Source organism: Rattus norvegicus, chromosome 10 (assembly GCF_036323735.1).
Source record: "Rattus norvegicus strain BN/NHsdMcwi chromosome 10, GRCr8, whole genome shotgun sequence".
NCBI classification, from domain to species: Eukaryota; Metazoa; Chordata; class Mammalia; order Rodentia; family Muridae; genus Rattus; species Rattus norvegicus.
Genome location: NC_086028.1, coordinates 82,496,434 through 82,517,419, shown reverse-complemented (window position 1 = coordinate 82,517,419; position 20,986 = coordinate 82,496,434). Strand labels below are relative to the sequence as shown.

The window sequence follows — 20,986 nt, the reverse complement described above, 5'->3', positions numbered from 1 at the left end:
AGGCTGGCCTGGAACCCAGAGATCTGCCTGCCTCTGCTTCCTGAGCAATTGTTTTAAAGATGCCACCATGCAGTCCACGCTAGGGGCTAAATCTTGGAATCCTGATTGTACCCAGATAGCAGCCAATAGCTACATAATGAGGGTCTTCATGAAAACACCACCACCACCACACACAGTTGGGTCCCACCACACCCATCATTGGGGTTCATGGCTTGGCACCACAGGTTTAGCAACCAGCCTGCTGGGACACCCCGCCACCCCCCGCTCCGCTCTTCTCAATAGACTTGAGATCCAGTTCACTGAGTAAGGAAATAAAACACATTTATTAATCCACTCAGAACCTAGATGAGCAGGGGGAAGGGATGGCTGATTCACCCCCAGCGCGCCCACCACAGAGGGCAGCTGGCCCCAGAGCTGCAGAATGCTTAAGCATAGACCTGGTGCTCCCTCTCCACAAAGGCCTGGAAGAGGCTGCCCAGCTCCTGGGGGGCTGGGGTCTGTTCACCAGTAAGCAGTCCTCTGAGAGCCTCCAGGCCCTCCTGCTCCAGACTCTGCTGCTCTTGCCGCAGTTGTGCCTGCTCCTGTTGGGAAAGTCAGAGGTGAGAAATGTGGACCCTCTCCCCCAGGCAAGAGAAACCCAAGACTAGCTGAAGGTCCCACCTCCCCCAGATCTACCACCGCCTCTAGGCCCAGGCCTTTCTGGTTCCAGAATATCCGAAAGGTATTTATTTCCTCTCTGCCCTCAGCACAGTCCCCGGGGTTACCTGCTCGTCCATCAGCCCCAGGGCTGCCTGGTGTCCACGATACAGTGAATGTCGACGGTCCACCTGAGTCTGGAATCTGGGGAGGATCCGAACAGGGTCCTGGGCTCCAAAAGTGGGGGACAACACCTGGGGGGGCTGGGACACCCCCACTTCAAAGATGAAAGGTTTGAATACCGACCTATTAAGACACAGGTTGAAGGACTGAAGTATCAGAAAATGTCCTGTCATGTCCCTGACAGTATGTCCTCTTCACCCCTCACCTGGATGGGTCTGGTGTGGCAGTGAGGAAGTGAACACAAGGCTTTGTGGGATCCTGGGGCAGGACTGACACCATACTGGCTGTGGTACGGAAGCCTCCAGAGTCCATGCAGATGCCGCTCTCCTTGTTCCTGAGGATGTCCATCATCACCTCTGCTGTGATGCTCCCTACCAAGGGTGGAGAGGGCAGAGAGGGTTTAGCAACCAGGGCTGTGAGAGACTCCAGCTGGGGTACCGTGGCCTCGTGCCCACCACTCACAGACCTTGTTGTCGCTGCAGCATCTCACACCCTGCCCGGAAGCGGGCCTTGGCAGCCTCCATGCGCACAGGCTGCTGGGTCAGGGAGAAGACCTCCGCAAAGTCAAAGACGCCCTGCCCAGACCACCAACCCTGAGCCTTGGCATGGCTGCGGAGCTCTGGGTGTTCTGCTGAGATGTCTGTTCCAATGCTCAGTTGGTTGGAAATATTTCGGGCACCTCCTGTGTAAGAAGAGGAACTTGTTTGTCACTATGGGGCATCCATGATGTGCTAGGCCCTGGGTGAGCTACTTAGATGACAGTTTGAACAAGTACAACCTGCCTTCAAGGGGCCTATGGTGATGAGGAGACTGACAAATCAATCAGAACGAAATCATAGGGACAGATGTGACACAGCAAAGTGGTAGCTGCGTGCAAATGCCCTAACTACACAGGGAGATCCAGGAAGGCTACCCAGAGGAAGGGGCAGGCTAAAGCATGGGAGTATTTGTCCATGTGAAGGAGAAAGGAGTTCCTAAGTGCGTTCATTTCTAGTCCCCAGGGTATCCCTCCCTGGCCGCCCCCTGGCCCACCAGCTCTCCCACTGCCCAAGGCTCTCAGAACAAAATGGTAGCGTCCAGAAGTGGAGGGCAGTACCTGGGGAGGTCTAGGTTCCCTCTTGGAGGCAGGCTCTATGCTAGACTCCTACCCTGGATCCGCTGAGCAGCCCACAGCCTCCCAGCTGTCTCCAGCACCCACGCCTCTGTCCGATCAGCCAGTAAAAAGGTGTTGTGATAGCAGAAAGGCTCCGGATCCTCCCGGCAGCTGCCTCCCTGCCCATAGCGGTCCAGCAAGCCCGCAATCACGTGCACAGCCGCCTGGGCAGTACTGCTCCGTTCCAAAGCCAGCCTGACAGAAAAGTCAGAGCACAGAAGTGAGCCACACAGGTGTGATGAGAAGCCCGTGTGACACAGCCAACCCAGCTGCAATGATGCCATTAAACAGTCACACAGGCCAGGCCTGTGACTCCACCAAAGGGGTGGAGGCAAGAAGAGCAGAAGTTCGTCTCTAGACTCAGCTACATACTACGTGATTTCTTATATTAAAACAAGCAGACAAAAATACCAAAGCAAAGTGAAAAATCAGAGTAGTGGTACACACTTTTAACCCCAGCACTCAGGAGGCAGGCAGATCTCTGTGAGTTTGAGGCCAGCCTGGTCTAGATAGTAAATTCTAAGTCAGTCAGAGTTATGCTGTGAGACCCTGTCTCAAAACATAAAACAAAAACAAACACGAAAACAATAATAAAGCCATATGTTTGCCCAGCTTTGAACTGAGAGTTCTATGGAAAGATCTGGAACACTCTCCAAGGAAGAAGTGCCTGAACCTCTCCTCAGGCAGAGCTGCCCGGTGTTTATCAGTTCTTATAAACCAGAACTATAGAATATTTCAGTCAACAAAAATAGTACTGAGTCCCAAGTGTTGGCACACAGGCAGGAGGATCTCTGTGAGTTCAAGGCCAGCCTAATCTACAGAGCAAGTTCCTGGACAGCCAAGGCTACCCAGAGAAACCTTGTCTCAAAACAAAACAAACAAAAAAGTACTTAAAAAAAAGAAAGAAAGAAAGAAAGAAAGAAAGCACTGTAGGCCAAGGGAGGTTCTGTGAAGATATGACTGTAGTCTCCTTAGGAAGACCAGGAAGGCAAGGCCAAGGGAGACAAGCCCAATAGACTCAGGGGTTAGGTGGGAGGGAGTGGAGCACTGAAGAGCAAGCAGGTCCTTACCTGAGTAGATCCATACCCAGCAGGGCTTCCCCCTCCCCTACGGGTTCTTTGGTCCACACCGCTTCGTTGCCTATGCAGACACCAAGCTCATTGGCACCCATCTCAGCCCCCCACAGCCAAGAAGGGCGGCTCAGAATGACAGCATGCGTCTTCCACACCTGTTCCACCTCGATGTAGGTGCACTGGAGGTAAAGAAGGGAGAGGAAGAATTCGCTGAAAAAAAAAAAAAAAAAAAAGACCCAGAACTTACGTTGCCAGGACACTTTAATGGCCCTGAGAAAGGTCCTATTTTCAGGTCACACATGAGTAAACTGAATTAGCAGAGACTAACTTCGACTCAAGGGTCCAAGTTGGTGGACTCGAAGTCCATACTCGGGGCTGGAGAGATGGCTCAGAGGTTCAGAGCACTGTCTTAATGACACCCAGAGGTCATGAGTTCAATTCCCAGCAACCACATGGTGGCTCACAACCATCTGTAATGAGATCTGGTGCCCTCTTCAGGTGCAACGCTGTATACATAATAAATAAATCTTAAAAAAAAAAAAAAAAAAAAAAGTCCATACTCTTTCCACTACAAAACGACTAATGTCAAAACCCTCCAACTCCTTCTAAGTCCTAACCCTAACCCACCTGAAGTCGGCTCCCAGGGGTGTGAGTGCCTGCTGGTATAAACACCACCTCCTGGACTTCATCTCGGGGCCGGTCTGAGTTCTTTGCAAAGATTACAGCTGGGATGGCTGAAGCCGGGGGCACAGAGACAAAGCAGTCGCAGGAACAAGGGGCGTCGGGGCTCGATGATGCCATCTGCGAAAAAGTGGGGATGCTCACTTCCCTCCAGTGCCACCTCTCCACAATCTCTCCACAATCTTGGCCACAGGTGGGGCCTAGGACACTCTCCCTCCCTCCCCGCCAATACACCCTGAGAAGATAGGGTCAAAAGCCTGACGCTTTGGGACAACAGCACTGTGCAGTGTGTGCACTAACAGGCTTGGAGTCGGGAGACAGAGCAAACTCTGCAAGTTAAGAGCGTCAGCTTTGGAGTCCTAACCCTCCCAGGCTGGCTGTAAGAATAGTTCCTAGGCACTAATGCTGGCTCCAAAAATCCCACGCTCCTGCGCATGCCCACATTCGCGATTCTCTTCCGTCCAACCCTTTCTAAGTTCTCAGTGCTTCCGTCTCTCACTCTCTGCCTCCAAGACCCTCAGACTCGGTTCCGAACGCCACTTCCCCCTCTTCAGGTCAAATCTGTTCCTCTGGACCCGGGTTCTCTGGTAGGCGACCTGGAAGGCCTTTGTCCCCGGGGGCGGGGCCAGCACAGAACACCTGCGATGCCAACATCTTCCACGAGGGTGCGCGCTAGCTAGCACCACTTCACAGAGCGGAGTGGCCTTTCAAATCCGCTTTAAGTTCTGGGCTTTCCCTTCAGGCTTATCAGATAGTCATTAATAGGAGGTGGAGCTGAAGAAGAAAAGAAGCCCGAGTGAAAAGGAAGAATTCATAGAATAGCCAACATTGCTGGGGGTTCTGGAGATTAAGGAAAAACTTTCGCTACCCACTTCCTTCCTGACTTGAATTTCAAAGACAATGCCAGGAAAACTTGGCAGACACAAGAAGTTCTGGTTAAGTTTTACTGTTTTTGTTTGTTTGTTTTGTTCTCTTTTTTAAAATTAATTTATTTATTTCATGTATATGAGTACACTGCAGCTGTCTTCAGACACACCAGAAGAGAGCATCGGATCCCATCACAGATGGTTGTGAGCCACCGTGTGTTTGTTGGGAATTGAACTCAGGACCTCTGGAAGAGCAGGCAGTACCCTTAACCACTGAGCCATCTCTCCAGCCCCCCTTTTGTTTTCGAGACAGGGTTTCTCTGTGTAGCTCTGGCTGTCCTAAAACTTGCTCTGTAGACTAGGCTAGCCTCAACCTCACAGAAATCCGTCTGACTTTGTCTTCCAACTGCTGGGATTAAAGGCAGGTGCTGCCACCACCCGGTTTTATTTTACTAATTTTTTTAAAAATTATTTTTAGAGGCTAAAGAGAAAGTTGGATGCTTAAAAGCACCTAGCATCTCTTGAGAACATGGGTTCCATTCCCAGCATTTGCACAGTGACTCACAGCCGTCTGTAATCCCAGTTTCAGGGAATCCGATGCTCTCTCTGGTCTCCATGGACACCAGGCACATATGTGGTCCTCAGGCACACATACAGGCAAAACATCAATACACATAAAATACATTTTTAAATTTTGTAACTATGTTTGTGTGGGTTATGTGTAGGGAGGCGCATGTTCCCATGGGAACCAGGAAAGGGTGCTCTACCCCCCAAAGCTGGAGCCACGGGTGGTTGTGAGCCACCTGACAGGGATGGTGGGAACCAAACTCAGGTCTTCTGTGAGATCAATATTCACTCTCAAGTGCTGAACCTTCCTTCTCGTCACTTTTTTATTTTCTTTTTTTTTCGGAGCTGAGGACCGAACCCAGGGCCTTGCGCTTGCTCGGCAAGCGCTCTACCACTGAGCTAAATCCCCAACCCGCCCCCTTTTTTATTTTCAACCCTAGATGCCGTATCTTATGAGCTTCCACCTCATGGTTGCTGCTGTGTACCATTTTCCAGCTTTGGCTTTGGGAGATTATCTGTGTGTATGTATACCTGTGTGCAGGTGCACAGGACCATGTAGGTGCATGTTTGTGCAGACTAGAGGTCACTGGACGTCTTCCTCAGTTACTCTCCATCTCGTTCTGTGAGAACAGGGCCTCTGACTAAGGCTGACTCTTGATTCTGCTTCACCGGCTGGCTGGCAAGCTCAGAGATCCTCCTGTCTCCACCTCCACAGGGCTGGGACTACAAATGCATGTGCTAGATGCAGAGCTCAGGCCTTCATGCCCTACTGGCTGAGCCATCTCCCTGGCCCCCCGTGTACCCCCATGTCACAAGGCGATGCACACAAAACCTGACTGTCTCCAAAAACCCAAGTTCTGCCCACTAGGAGCTTAATAGAAAGAGAACGTTGAGAGGAGATCTAGACATTTCTAATTGCAAAAATGTCATTCTGCGTACAGTGAGAAGGAGATGGGAAAGGAGAAATTTGAGCTCAGAGGGGCATACAGTGGTGTGGAACTGGATCCGGACTTCATGGTTTTGGCTTCCAGTTCATTTTTCCTCTATGAATCATCTCTGTAGTCAACACTGAAGAATATACATCTCACACACTTACGCTCCCATGTCCTCAAGGATTTACTCCTAGGGATTTTGTGGAGTCTGTGATACATCTACCAATTAATTGTTGCAATATGTAAACACAGAAGCGTGTGTGTCCATGTGTGTGCATGTGTGTGTCTGTGTGTGCATGTATGTGTCTATGTGTGCATGTGAATGTGTGTCCATGTGTGTGCATGTGTGTGTCCATGTGTGTCCATGTGTGAGCACGAGTATGTGTACGTGTGTGCTCATCTATGTCCATGTGTGCTCATATGTGTGTATGTGCATGTATCTGTGTGTGCATGAGTATGTATAAGTGTGTGTGCATGTGCACTTGTGCACATGAGTGCACATTCTTCCATTTCTTGGCTTTTAGTATCTTGGCTGAGGATGTAGCTCAGTTGGTAGGGTGCTTGCCTAACACGCATGAGCGCTGGATTGCTGGATTCAAGCCTAGGCATCGCATAAACTGGGTAATTCCAGGAGGCAGAAAGATCAGAAGTTCTTGAGCATCCTTGGTTACTTAGGGAGTTCAATGCCAATCTGGGTAAGCATCTCTGAGTCAAAATAAATTTGACTTTTTTTAAAAATAAAGGTCATTGTGTTGTACATCTTTTTTTAAAGATATATTTATTTATTTTATATATATTAGTACACTGTAAATTCAGACACACCAGAAGAGGGCATCAGATTCCATTACAGATGGTTGTGAGCCACCATGTGGTTGCTGGGGATTGAACTCAGGACCTCTGGAAGAGCAGTCGTGCTCTTAACCACTGAGCCATCTCTCCAGCCCCCAAATTTGACTTTTCATGTACAGATTTTCCCTCTTTTTGATTCCATAGAACTTTTTTTTTTTTTGGTGTGGGTATTGTAAAAGATGTTGCTTCCTTATTTCCCTTTTTGAATATTTTGATGGTAGTTTATAGAAATATCTCTCCCTCTCCCTTCCCCCCCACTTCCTCTCTCTCTGTTCTTCAAGACAGGGTTTCTCTGTGAAGCCTTGGATGACCTGAACTTGCTCTGTAGACCAGACTGGCTTCGAACTCAGAATCTGCATGTCTCTGCCTGTCTCTCAAGTGCTAGAACTAAAGGCATTTGCCCCACTGCCTGGCTGGAAATATTTTTCAAGAGCTGGAGAGGCAGCTCATTAGTTAAGAGAGCTTGCTCTCGGGCTGCAGAGATGGCTCAGTGGTTAAGAGCACCGACTGCCCTTCCAGAGGTCCTGAGTTCAATGCCCTCTTCTGGTATGTCTGAAAACAACTACAATGTACATATATAATAAATAAATCGAGAGAGAGAGAGAGAGAGAGAGAGAGAGAGAGAGAGAGAGAGAGAGAGCGCATTGGGTTCCCAGCTCCTAGACCAGGTACTTCCGATCATCCTTCAACTCCAGCTGCAGGGGATCCAACACCCTCTTCTGGCCTCAGTGGGAACTTGAGTACACATATTCCTTGTACACATATTACTAAATAAAAAGATATCTTTAGAAAAATAAAATAAACAAGTAATTTAAATTATCTGCATGGCTCCTGGCTTGTGGCTGCCCATTCTACCTCACTGGGATTGCATCTTTGGAATTCAAATCAGGATGAAGCTGACATTTTTCCTAATCTTCGAAGGCCATAGTCGCCGTAGCTCCAGTTCCAGGGTGTTGATGCCCTCTTCTAGTCTCTAAGGGCACTGCACACACACGGTGTACATACATACAGATAGGAGAAATATAGTACAGATTAAATATTTTAAAGAAGGGGTTGGGGATTTAGCTCAGTGGTAGAGCGCTTGCCTAGCAAGAGCAAGGCCCTGGGTTCGGTCCCCAGCTCCGAAAAAAAGAAAGAAAAAAAATATTTTAAAGAAATATTCTTGTTGACTGTGTTCTGTGACTTATTATTTGATTAGTTCTAACAGTTCTTTGGTGGATTTTGTTTTTAAGATTCTTTTAAAACCTACGTTGCTAGTATGCTAATCTATAAGGCAGAATAGGATGAATGGACATGTAAGAGCTGCTTCGGTGCGTTTTGGAGGAGGGGTGCGAGGTGCCATTGAATGTCATTCCACCTCAAACCTCAACTGAAGGTGTACCTACCCACAGACATTCGAGGCACCCTGCAGGGAAAGTAGGTTCCTCTTCTGCACTTCCCCAGATGTCCGCTGGGGGGCAGGACAGGCTGAGGGAGGAGGAGGCCAAGGGAGGAGGAAGCCGGAAGAGCAGGCGGAGCAGAAGGAGGCGGTGGCTGCAACCCCAGGCTGCCATTCGTCAAGTTTCCACTTTTGACTTCGTTCACCCGCCCTAGAGGTATTCTACTTTACTTCTCTGGTTAGGAGAAAACTGAAGAGAAGTCGTCCAGAGGGTCAATGCAAACATGATGCGTTCCCTCCCTCCCAGCCTCTCCGGTACAATGCGATCCTGCTGGGGTTCCACTTCCGAGGGGTCAGAGGTGACCCTGGGTTCTTTCAGGGGCCCAGGCAAGCCAGGCAGCATTGCAGAGGATCAGGCATACATCAGAGCCCCACCAAAGGCCCCTGCTAAGAATGCAGGTCAGCTGGAGGAGTTGCAATGGGAGGAGGGAGGGCCCTGGCCCTGCCCAGACAAGCCCAGCCGGCCGCACAACTGCCCTCCTGTCCCTGGGGGCAGATATGGGGAAAAGGAGGGAACTCACCAGGTTTCTGGGGTCTAATTCCCCCAGAACCAGGAAGACAAAAGAGGCGCCCTGCAGGAGAGCCTCAGGCAGGAGGTCACAGGTAAACAAGACTGAACTATTAAATCCAGCAACAGATGGAAACAGGCGCCGCGTGCTGTCCCCTCTTCCCCCCACCAGTCTAGGTTTTCTCCACAGTCCCTAAATCATCCTGATGCCCCCTTTCAAGTTTCCCTTAAAACTCTAAGGCCCCAAAATTTCTCAGCCGGATGATGGGATGGGCCAATCTGAGAGCCAGATTTGGCTAGAGAAATTGGGTTAGGGGCCGTAGGGATAAGAATCCCAAAAGGAGAAAACAATATATTCGAAGAAAAACAAGTTAAAAGTACGTCGGGCAGGCAGAAGAACGCAGTGACCAACCTTGTCCTACAGAGACGGGAAAACAAAACAAATCCCCTGTTACCTTCCATGCACCGGTCGTCTGGAGTCATGAGACTTTCTCTCGCTGACATGAATTAGTTGCCAAAAGTAGATGGGTATTGCCAGTCTCTCTGAAGATAGTGAATCCCGTGAGGGTGCGCCTGTGCACACTGCGGTTGGGTAACCCTGGCAGGTTTCTAGCTTTGAGTATTAGTAGCAACCTTTCCCTCACGCTTTCCAGCTGGGCAGCCGCCCATCAGATATCCTGGCTGCCTTTCATCGCCTTGTCTCTGATAGGGATCATCCTGGGTGAAGAAATCTCTCCAGTCACCCCCACCTCGCTCACAGCCAGAGGGACCGGCTGACATGCATGCTCCCATGGGGGGGTGGGGATAGGGAGCTGAGAGGCCAGCTACGACTTGGAAGGGAGGGGATCTTAAGGGAGCTAGGACTTAGAGTAGAGTAAGGAAACATTGTGAAACTCCTCATTTCCACGGATGAACACCATCGACTATCGGATAGGATCAGATCCGAGCTCTGACCCAGCCAACTGAATAGAGGTGATGCTCGCCTAAAGATTCCCCCCTACCTAGTCCTCACTCCAAGGGACAGAGTCAAAACTCCGTGGCTGAGCTGGAAGACAAATAAAGCAAGAGTGTGGTTGGTTGATGACTTTATTGTTGCATAAAAAACACAGGCCGGTTCTGCCTCCTCCTTGCCCCCAAGTGGGTTCACAGCAGTTAAAGGAAAAAAAAATCCTACATTTTCCTCTAGAGGGGCTGCCTGGAAGGACAGGCAGCTGAGAAACCTAGATTGATAAAAAGCAGGGCCGACAAAAACCTACCCAAGCCCCACCTGCAGACCTCTATACGGGAGGAGCATCTACGTGCCCCCCAATACCCCATGTAGGAGTTCCCCTAAGAATGGTCATTGGAAAAGGTTGTCTTGGTAGCACAGGGAGAGAGAGGCTGGTTTCGATGGGTGGAGGAGAAAGCATTCCACACCCACGGTGCCCTCCTTTCTCCCCCTCTACACCTAGCCAGGCAACCTGCAGGCATGACCAACTTCGCTCTTGCCTTCGGCCCTCTTTGTAAGAAAGGGGACCTCTGGCTAAGTTAACAGGATGTGGGGGAACGAGGGAAAATACAGAAAAAAAAACCTTATTCTTAAACTACCTCAGGCCCCTAAGTTCCACAGGGAGTCACCCTGTCCCTTTTAAGGAGGAGGCCTTTCTACACAAACACATATTCCTACCCAGATCCCAGCCCCTACTTCCCACACAGTTCCCAGTCCTTGGACTGGGCTCCAGCATTCCCCCATGGAGGAAGAGATACTGTGGGTCTAGGCCCCAGGCCTTGGACGGGGTGAACAAGATGGGGTCTCAGGAGACCCCAGGCTCAGTAGAGAAACACATACATGCACACATACAGGTACAGACAACACACACATACACACACTCAAACCCTAATTATTAAATAAAATACCCTTTGCTTATAACTTAAAAATCAACACACAGCTATTCCCTGCAGAGGGTTCTGGGTGGAGAGAAGAGAGCAAGAGAGAGAGAGGTCTGAGGGACTCAAGGCCTCTACCTCAAACCTGAGAGTGCCCCCAGCCCCAGGGTCCTGTGGTCTGCCAGGCAAAAAGTCTACCCTCTCACCCTATGATCAAAACCCAAATGTATGTCTAGAATCTAAGGGGACAAAGAGACAGTTTCCCAGAATCCCTTCCATGGGGAACAACTCTTCTTCAGGTGGAAGGAGATTTTCTACTGGGGAGGGCTCCATAGCAAGGGAGGGAAGCACAGAAGGGTCAAGCTAAGAAAGAGAGGGACTGGGAGCCCAGGCAGGGTCTTCCACTGTAATGTCTGCTACAACCCCTTTCTCTTCCATCCCCAAAGGGAAAGCGAGGGAGGGGGGGCCTGGGGGTAGGGTGGGGGTGTCTATGTCAGCTTTAGAGCTGGTGCTGGTGGCTGACTTCAGAAAACTACCTAGATGGATGGGGAACGTGGACTACTGAGTTCGATTTTTTTTTTAAGGGTCTAAGAGTTAAGGATTGAATTCGAAAGAAAGAATCTTGACAGAAGAAGGGGTTAGTCCTTCCACTTCGCAAGAGGATTTCCCTGCCGGATCCCTCGACTCCATCCAGCTCGGACCTCTAGCTCACAGCTCTGGCTGCAGAGCTGAGCTGCTCTTCCTGGCTTTATCAAACGGAATCTGGAAGGGTTTAGAAGAAATTCACTGAAGGGGATTCTTCATAAAGTAATAACCCTCCAAGCTAGATAGACGGTCCCTATGGGGAACTACCCCAAGCTCCTCCACCACCACCACCACCTCATCTCTGCTTTCTCTCCGGAAATTTTAGAGGGAGCAGCACTAGAAGAGGGGATGAAAGAGACCTAGGCCGATGGGCGGTTCCGAGGTGCTTTTATGTCCGGATTCCCAGGAGTTAAAAACATGTCCAGACAGCTACCCCAACGCCCCGACCCAATCTCCATTTCCCTCAACTCCTAGGTCATGCCATCTCTACAGTCCGAACCTCTTCAGAAACTCAGGGGAGGGTGAAATAGAAAGGGAAGAAGCGAGGGGCGTGTTCAGCTCCTGGCAGCCTAAATAATATTCAAGCAGCCTCCCGTGCAGCCCCAGAGACTAAAAAACCCCTAGTGCCCCTTTCCCTGTCCCCTCACCACCAATAAATAACCGTCTTCCCCTCTTACTCAGGCCGCCCCCCTATAAAGAAAGGCAGGAATGTGACATCCATGGGGCTCAGTTGGAGGACGCCGAGCTGCCTTCGGCTTCGCGTTTGCCTTTGCCCCCGGGTGACTCCACCACGCCACCGGCCTTGCCCTCGCCCTGGGCCGCAGCCGCAGCCTCTTCTTTGGCGCCTTCGTGGGTTTTCATGTGCTTGGCCAGGTGGTCGCTGCGCATGAAGACACGGCTGCAGACCGCACAGGGGAACTTCTTGGTCCCGGTGTGGGTCTGAAGATGGCGCTGCAGCTCGTCGGAGCGCGTGAAGCGCTTGCCGCAGAAAAGCCAATTGCACACGAAGGGTCGGTCGCCGCTGTGCCACCGCAGGTGCGCCTTCAGATGCGACGTCTTAGCGTATGCCTTGCCGCAGCCTGGGATGTGGCAGTTATGCAAATGCTTCTTCTTGCCCCCATCGGGCCCGCACGGAGCCCCGAGTCGCTCCGCCTCCAGGCAGTTGGGACAGCGACACACGGTCTGCCCTGAGCTGCGGGGCACAGATCGCCGGGAGCCTTTGGGTCGGGCAGCGGCATCCAGACTGGAATCCAGCCCTTGGGACTCTGGTGCTGCTGCTTCCAAGACCTTAGCCCCGTCGGGTGGCCCCAAGAGGTGCTGCCCACCAGCGGCTGGGAGGAGGTGGTGCGGGTGCGGGTGGGGTGGCGGAGCACAGAGCTGGTGGTCTCCGACGTATCCTCCCAAAGCAGGCTGAAGCGCCCCCGGGTGGCCAGGTGAGGTCAGCGCTCCCTGAGTATGGGGGAGGTCCATCCAGCTGGTGCCGGGATGAAGGTCCCACCAAGAGCCATCCTCCGTGCCTGGGTGCGTCGGCCGGAACCACGATTCGTAGTGGTGTGACATGTCCGGCTGCAGGAGCTTGGAAAAGGGTCCCGGAGCCAAGGGACTGTCACTTTCCAGGTCCTCGCAGGTTACCCGCGAGGAGGCCCCTGGCAACTCATAGCCCTGTGAGAAGTCTACCTCCGGGCCCAGCGGGAGGCTCTGCAGCTCTCCAGGCTGCAGCGGGGAGGGGTAGTCCCCGGCCTCCGGGCTCGTGTGACCCTGATATGTCTGAAGAGGCTGCAGGTCGAGGCGCGGCGGTGATGAGTGAGGCGCGTCGGTGTGCTGGCTGCCCAGAGAGCCACAGACAGCGGTTAGCATTGCCGGGTTCCGGGGTGGAATGAGGGCAGGGACGGTCAAGGGTACCTCAGGTGGGACCTAGAAGATGAGATGTGAGGAAGGTTACCTGCTTCCTTTTCTTTCTAACCCAGATCCCTTCCCAGCGAAGAGGAAAAGGGGCGTGCCTCTGGGCGAAGACTTCAAATCATTAAAATGTGAAAGTCCAGTTCAGGGCACAGGATGGCCTTTCCTCTAAGTGACCCCGCCCTTAAGAATCAGCTTATCCTGGGTGGGCTGGTCCCAATGCCACCGGAGCCATCTCCACACAGACGTCTGGGCTTTTCCCCCCACAGACTTGCTGCCCACCTACATGGACGATCTAGATTTGTCTTAGTCTCAGTCTAACTCAGCACACAGATGGTGTAGGGTAGAATATGTCTGCTTCTGGCTGTTTGAGGTGATTTGATTTTCACAAAGCCCAGGAACAAGCCCTGAGCTTTCTTGCTGAAGCCAATCCCAGACCCGCAGTAATAATGTGGAAAAGCAGCGTTTAACTCGCTCCACACTCCCCTGCTCCCCGACTAGCTGGCTTGACTTACTCCCTCACCTAACCTCCATGTGAAGCTGGGAGGTGTGGGATTACCACAGAAAGAGCTCACCCAGAGATGCTTGTTAGACACTCAAGAAAATCTAACCGCAGCTCCCTAAGGGAGATGGCACCAAAGTTTGAAGGAGCCGGGTATCCCTTATCCTAGAACTCAAGGGCAAGCACTGAATTTAAAAAAAAAAAAAGGGTTGGGGATTTAGCTCAGCGGTAGAGCGCTTGCCTAGCGAGCTCGAGGCCCTGGGTTCGGTCCCCAGCTCCGAAAAAAAGAAAAAGAAAAAAAAATGTATAGAATCCTCTGATGTCCAGGCAAGTGTTGAGAGTTACTGTCCTGGGCCTGCTCTCATTTAAGGAAAGCCGAATTTGGATCAGTGTTCATATAATCACTCAATCATTCAATCAACAAACACAAACTCTGTGCTGTCCCTCTGTGAATCAGTTCTCTTTCTTAAAACATTAGAAACCTAAGGCCCAGCAGAAACCTATAGATCTGGATTGGGTGTGGTGGTGCAAGCCTTTAATCTAGGCACTCAGGAAGTTGAGGCAGAAGAATGCAGAGTCCCAGGCCAGCCTAGGCTACATAGCAAAAGAAGGAAGGGAAAGAAGGAAGGAGGAAGAGGGAAAGAAAAGAAAAAGACAGAAGAGACGCTGTTAATCGTGGTGGAAACCATGTAATAAATAATTCCAGTCCTCAATTCAGGAGCCTGAGACAGGAGACTTCGCAGCGTGGGCTACGCAATGAGACCCTGTTTCGAAAGGAAAAAAGAAAAAGAAAAAAGAAAAGGAAAGAAGAAAACCTTACAACCTCCACCCTTTTCTCTCCTACAAATCTGTGACCCGAAGGTCCCAGTCTTCTCTCCATCTCTCCCTAGAGCCTTGGATCCTTGCCTGTGTGTGGGCTGGAGTGGAGAAGGCCAATGATTTAGGGCCTTCCCCAAGCCGGGCTCGGCTGACCCTACCACCTTCCGACTCTAGGACCAGGGAGATAGAATTGATAGTCTGGGAGAGTCAAGGAAGAAGAGGACCCGGGTGCCTACTCAGGATCTGGCTGCCTTACCACAAGAAAGGGACAGGGTGAAGCAGCGGGAACGGAGCCTCAGGCCGGGGCGGGGCAGCCCAGAAGGGATAGGGGCGGGAGCAGTGAAGCCAGGGACCCTAATAGCTTTTGGCGCCTGGGAACTGCCTCAGGGCCTGGGGGATGGGAAGGCTAAAGTGACCCAAGCTGCAGAAGGGCCTCTCTGGACAGAAAGCCTGAGCCCAGGCCTAGCGTGTAATGGCCTGCCATCGGGCTTGCACGAAAAGAAAGAGGAGCGAGCATATCGACTCTCCAATTGGAGAAAGACGGTAGAGACGCCCTTAAGTCCCATTGGATCCGCTGCCTCTCCCGTTTCCCCGTGCCCAGGCGGTGGTGACTTCCGTTCAAACAAGGTTTTCAATGTTTCAATCCTCCGGTTGTCCCTGTTGCTCCAGTTTCCCCAGTTCCCAAACTCCTTTGGTCCCTCCAGTCCCTCCCGTCCTCCCGGTTTTTCCTCCGTCGGGGCTCCCAGCCCCTCGGATCCTTTAGGACGGCCCTCTCCGTAAGAAGCCAGCGCAGGCTGCAGTGTGTTCCAAGCGCTTTTCCCCCTCCCCGACCACAGATCTCCATAGTGCGCGCCCGTGGCCGCGCGGACCCGGGCTCCTACCTGGCGGCTGCGCTCGGGCTTGAGGCACCGGAGGCTGGCGCGCTACAGACCGGCGCTCATGGGCCCTGCGCGCTGGTCCGCTCTCAGAGGAGTGGGACGAGAGCCGAGGGCTGCGAGCAGCCTGGGAGATCCGCGACGGTGGAGGCAGTGAGAGCCGGCGGGCGGGCGGAGGGCGGGCGGGCGCCGGTGAGCGAGTAAGCGAGCGAGCGAGCGAGGCCAGCTCCGCCCGTGACTCACCGCGCTCTCTGCCTTCATCCTCTCCCCAGCGCTCCTTTTTCCCCCGAACCCGCAGCCCCGCCCACCTCACCTGCGGCCGCCTTTAACCCTTGCTGGCTCGGCTGAAGGCGAAGCCCAGCCCCACGCGAGGAGGGGGCAGACAAGAGAGATGGCTAACCAGGCCACCTCCCTCCCTCTACCTCACTCCTCCCCGGTCCCCACCACTCCGGAGTTAGGGACTTGAACTGGGAGGTTTTTTTTTCCCCCAAGTTCAGAGACCCGTCCCATCCCTTGGAAATCTAACCCGGAGCTGACTCGGTCTAGGCGGGGGACAGGGTTCAGGTCCTGGATGGGACGAAGGACAGAAGGTCCTGGGGAAGCTACCTAGCCTTCTTAGGACAAGCCTGGCTACCAGTGTCTTTGACCCACCTATCCTAGTCCCGCAGTGTTAGAACTGAGTGGAAAAAAGGTTTGAAGACTAAGTTTCAATCCTGCTCACCCCCAGGCCTAGGCCATGAGAATTGTATCTTAGCTACACGGTTGCCCCCTCTCCACCACCACCCTGCGCCAAACTTTCCTGCTCATGGTTTCCTGAGATCCTTCCCCTCTCTGCGGTCACTGGCCTTTCTGGGTGATCACCATGTTCTCAAGGTCTTCCTCAGTTTCCCGCCTCAGTCGTCCCCAGATTCTCTCAATGTACTCTCACCACCTTCCTTTAGGTGGCAAGCCGGGCACCACAGAATTCCACCTCCTAAACCCGCCGTCTTCCTCCCGGTCCAGGTTGCTCAGCCTGCGCCTGACACCCTCGCTGCCGCGCACCGGGATCAGAGGGTTGGGCGGGCACCTGAATGGCCGTGGGAAGGAACATTTCAGCAACGGATTGAACAAGGCTTTTTGTCACTGGCTCTTTCCTAGTCTCAGCTGAGTATAAGTTTAGAGAAAGGTTTTGGATGGCTTGGAAGAAATACGCGTGTAAAGCCACATTCTGGTATATCTTCAGCACATCCACAGAGCCACGACAAAACTAACTAAACAAAACTCTCAAGATCCGAATTGGTGGAAATCCTGAGACACTGCCCCACCCCCAGCTCAGGTGGGTACTAGAGCCCCCTAACTCTCTGCCCTGATGGTCAGATTGGAAGTAGCTCACGTGCCTTTCCCGCCGCCTCCCGAGCCCGCCATTGACCTCCCGAGGTGACTTGACACTTTTTTTTTACCACAGGATTTCAAAGTGATTTTCGTTGTTAGTTTCGCTATCACTGTTGGCTTTCCCTAGGCACGTTTTACAGTCAAGTTCTGAGAGTTCTGAATTTAGGTGATTTAATCTCTCTCTCTCTCTCTCTCTCTCTCTCTCTCTCTCTCTCTCTCTCTCTCTCTCCCCCTCTCCCTCTCCCTCTCCCTCTCCCTCTCCCTCTCCCTCTCCCTCTCCCTCTCCCTCTCTCTCCCTCTCTCTCCCTCTCTCTCCTTTTTGAACTTGGGTCTCTGTAGCCCAGGCTGGCGTCACTCAGGTGCTCATGCTGGCCTCGAACATACAGAGATCTTCCAGCCTCAACTTGCAAAATTCTAGGATCACAGGTTCTCATTTTATTCCGAATAGTTTACCTGCCCCCTGTTCCCGTTTGAGACGCTTTGAAACAGCTTAACTGAGTCCACGAGGCTTCTGAACATCCATGTACGTGGATAGTTTTTTCCCCAAGGTTTTTTGTTTGCTCATTTGTTTTGTTTTGTTGCACACCTTCCTAGCGGTCAGTGCTCTAACCATTTGAACACCTTTGCATTGACTAAAACTGGGGTCCTTAGCCTGGATAACCTGGATACAGTCTGTGAGGCTTTCCTGGGGCTTAAATAAATTGTGCCTAAGAGAGCAAATTCTGCGAGGTCCCTGCTAGAAACAGAATAAACCCTTAATCATTTTTAAAATAAATTTGTTATGTGCGCAGAGTAAAGCACATTCACAAAGCCCTCTGGACTAGAAATTCAAGAACCTAAGTTCTGAACCGAGCCCCGCATCTACTCCAGTGGTCCTGGAGGATTAGATTTTCCTGTGCCCGTTCTAAATCTGTGCTTCTTCGATTGACCTGGGAGTGATAGACATTTGGAAATGGAAGGCACATTAGGGAGAGATTGGTAATCAGTCAGGAGTTTCCTCTTCCCTGTCTTTGGGATTGCATAACGTAGTCTTAAGAATCCCTTTGGCTCCCTGTGTCCAAATTCACATTTTTTTTTTTATCAACACGGTTGCCCCACCCAGCCTCCAAATCCCGACTGGTGGGGTTTGAATTCTCAGTTCATAGTTACCTCCAGAGCTGGGTTAGAGGTTCATCATGTGGGAAGCAGAGCCTGACCTGGGTGAGTATGGCTCCTGGGGTAACACTAATTAGATCTCTCTCTATTCCAGGCTCCCTCCCCAGTAGGCTGTCATCTGTTGCGTCTACTGTAACCAGTGGTGTGTGAGTCTCAACCCATTTGGGGGTCTCGTTTCAGATATCCTGCACATCAGATATTTATATTATGATTCCATAACAGTAGCAAAATTACAGTTATAAAGCAACTAATAATAATTTTATGGTTGGGGGCCACCACAGCATGAGGAATTGTATTAAAGGGTGGCAGCATCAGGGAGGTTCAGAAACACTGTTCTACTGCTCTTCGGTCCAGGCAGGCATGAGATAACACCAGTCTAAGGTCATCTCAAATCCACATATCCATTTACAGGTGCCAGACTACCCCAGGTTCGCCTTAACACTGCTCCATCCTGGGGCAAAGACTCTGCCACTGTGTGTGGCTTATCTGTATGAGATTCCTGTAGGGAGGTTGCTTCTATGCCTTAGCCATTCCACCTCTCTGTCCTGCCTGTCTCTCTCTCAGACATCCTAGACTTCACTCCCTAGCTTCCAACTCATTCTATTCCCCACTTGCTGGATGTTTCCCTACCAAATGACAGCAGGTGATGTAATATTGTCTTGATACCAAGGTTACCCTAGCCCCGTTCTCATCCTGACTCAAAACTGAATGGAGATGTGCCCAGAACATGGTTCACTGCTATTTCTTTCTTTCGTTCTCTCAAAGTCTTAGATAGATTTTCCCAAGTCTCTGGCTCCTGTAACCTGCCAGCCCTCATCTCAATTATCTTTTATTGTAAGTGATTCATGCCATGCCTATAGCAGCCTCCTTGGCTGGTGCGTTCATCAGAAGCAGCATTTATTTACTTAATACCTAATATGTGTACCCCTGGTCTTACTCCTCACAAACACCCCTAATTCCTAGGGAATGATTATTGCTGCCATTCCCACTGTACAGAAGAGGAAGCCAAGGATCCAAGACGCTGAATGCCCAAGATTACAGACATCTTAAGAGACACAAGAGGAAACTGAGTCCAGATAAGTACAGTTCCAAAGCCCACACCCCACATTCTACCTGCTATTCTATCTGGCTTCACTCTGACAGAAAATGATGACCCTGGGGGTTGCCTGTATACCGTGAGGGGCTGGAGAGGCAGCTCGGTTGGTACGAGCTTAGCATGTATGTCCCCTTGGGTTCAGTCCCCAGCACCAAATAAAACTGGGTGTGGTGAGGAACACTGGGGAGGCAGAGGCAGGGGCTCAGGAGCTTAAGTTCATCCTCAGATATATAGTAAGTTTAAGGCCAGCCTGGGCTACCTGAAACCCTGTCTATAACACAACAACAACAACAACAACAACAACAACAACAACAACAACAAAATTGTTCTAACAGTAAAAATTATCTAATCAAAGTACTGATAGGAAAACTGAATCCTTCGACAGGGAGACAAGTAACTCAAAGTCATCCAGCAAGTTAGAGGCACAGAAGGCTAGAACCTATCTTTTAGTTTCTGGGTTCTTGGTTCCTCACTATTTCCTACTACCTGTGTCTCCCAAACTTCAAGCTGGTGACACCAGCTCTTTCTTCTGTTACTGTCGACTCTCCCAGACTCCTGGAAAACCAGGCAGAGTCAGATATGGGGTCAGACAGTTTTATTCATTCTTCATTTATTTAAAAGACATTGAGCGTCTACTAGGGCCAAGCACTGTGCTGAGTACGGATTCATTGATAAATCCATATGTCACTAGCAATTATTTGTTTTCGATCTAAAGGATGAGCCCCTCTTAGAACAGCATTGTGTGTGTGTGTGTGCGCATGTGTGTGTGTGTGTATGCATGTGTACACCTCTGTGAATCTTCTCCTTTGTGAACCTTGTTCTTCATGGCTCTGTGTGTGTGTGTGTGTGTGTGTGCATGTGTGTGTGCGTGTATAAACCTCTGTGAATCTTCTCCCCTTTATGTGTACAGTGCTCTTCCTTTATAATCTCTGCAGGTGTTTTTCATGGCTTTGTGTGTGTGTGTGTGTGTGCCTGTGCGTGCGTTTGTGTGCATTCATGTGTGTGTGTGTGTGTGTGTGTGTGTGTGCATGTGTATGTGCACCCTGTATGTGTATTCATATTCACTCAGACTTTCTCTCAAACTGAAGTCCCCAGTCTTGAACCCCTGCTCTACACCTTGCCCAGCTCTCAGCCCAACCCACTCCAAAGACCTCCCAGGGATCCTTTCTGGTCCTCCCCCAACCCCCTCTCCCTTTTATCTCCCTTCTTAAATTGAGAAAAGGTATCAAGCTTTCCAGACCCCACTCTATAATCTCTTTAAAGTGGAGACCTGGTCTTCTTTGCAGAGGTCCCTGTCCTAGAAAGGGGGTAGCCTTGCTTACCGGTCCATGGAGCCCAGAGCTAGCAGCAGCAGTGAGGGGCACGTGGGGCGACAGGAGAGGAAGGCTTTATAAAGGAGGTGCAGTTAGAACCAAAGAGGGAGGTGGGAGAACAAGCAGGATGCTGCCAAGTCCTCACGGCCTCAGAAGCTTTTAGGATAATCCAGGAAATAGTGGCCTGATTCTCATGGGGGGAGTGGTAGTGGAGGAGATCTGAGTCTCTCCGGGCTGCCAGGAAAGGAAGCTTTCAGCTGGAAAAGGCAGCTGGGGGTGGGGGCTGAGTGCTGCACAGGACTTCCATCCCCAGGGTCCAGGGTGGACAGTGGGAGACGGACCAAGTGGTTCTTGTGGGATGGAGGAAATGAGTACATTGCTGGGGGTGGGGGGGCATTGGTGGGGCTGGAACTCTCTGAATCCCAGCCTCCCCTTCTCCCCCCACCCCTGCCTCCCCCTCCCTGCCTCCCTGAGCTTTTGAGGTTTTTCTTCCATTGACTTGAACTTGGTGGGAAAGAAAAGAAGTTCTACCGTTTAAGACCCAAAACACACACACACACACACACACACACACACACACACACACACACACACACACACACACAGCTCCAAGCCAGTC

At 51.2% G+C, this 20,986-nt stretch overlaps 2 protein-coding genes across 7 annotated transcripts; both read right to left on the bottom strand.

Moving 5' to 3' along the window:
- Positions 1 to 304: 304 nt before the first annotated feature.
- Scrn2 (secernin 2) lies at positions 305 to 4,377 on the bottom strand. 6 transcript variants are annotated; one of them, XM_017597394.2, is made up of 8 exons: positions 4,226 to 4,377; positions 3,673 to 3,846; positions 3,043 to 3,255; positions 1,968 to 2,167; positions 1,286 to 1,501; positions 1,025 to 1,190; positions 765 to 942; positions 305 to 581 (listed from the first exon to the last, which is right to left on the bottom strand). In XM_017597394.2, the coding sequence occupies exons 2-8, from the start codon at positions 3,732 to 3,734 to the stop codon at positions 426 to 428; spliced, it is 1,191 nt and encodes a 396-aa protein (XP_017452883.1). In that variant the 5' UTR covers positions 3,735 to 3,846; positions 4,226 to 4,377; the 3' UTR covers positions 305 to 425. The 6 variants fall into 6 exon arrangements, with proteins under 6 accessions (XP_017452883.1, XP_038942318.1, XP_006247404.1 ...); XM_039086390.2 differs by having other exon boundaries at positions 3,043 to 3,224; positions 4,169 to 4,358; XM_006247342.5 differs by having other exon boundaries at positions 3,043 to 3,224; positions 3,673 to 3,847; positions 4,225 to 4,358.
- A 6,904-nt stretch (positions 4,378 to 11,281) lies between these two features.
- Sp6 (Sp6 transcription factor) lies at positions 11,282 to 15,463 on the bottom strand. Its single transcript, NM_001108833.1, has 2 exons — positions 15,439 to 15,463; positions 11,282 to 13,251 (listed from the first exon to the last, which is right to left on the bottom strand). The coding sequence occupies exon 2, from the start codon at positions 13,192 to 13,194 to the stop codon at positions 12,064 to 12,066; it is 1,131 nt and encodes a 376-aa protein (NP_001102303.1). The 5' UTR covers positions 13,195 to 13,251; positions 15,439 to 15,463; the 3' UTR covers positions 11,282 to 12,063.
- Positions 15,464 to 20,986: the final 5,523 nt, after the last annotated feature.

Bases quoted from the DNA above. Each gene is read 5' to 3' on its own strand.
- Scrn2 (XM_039086390.2), bottom strand. From the start codon at position 3,846: ATGGCATCATCGAGCCCCGACGCCCCTTGTTCCTGCGACTGCTTTGTC. The intron at 3,225-3,672 runs GTGGGTTAGGGT...CTTTACCTCCAG, and splicing joins CCCCTGGGAGCCGACTTCAG to TGCACCTACATCGAGGTGGA. The intron at 1,502-1,967 runs GTAGGAGTCTAG...CTTCTTACACAG, and splicing joins GGCTGCTCAGCGGATCCAGG to GAGGTGCCCGAAATATTTCC.
- Sp6 (NM_001108833.1), bottom strand. From the start codon at position 13,194: ATGCTAACCGCTGTCTGTGGCTCTCTGGGCAGCCAGCACACCGACGCG.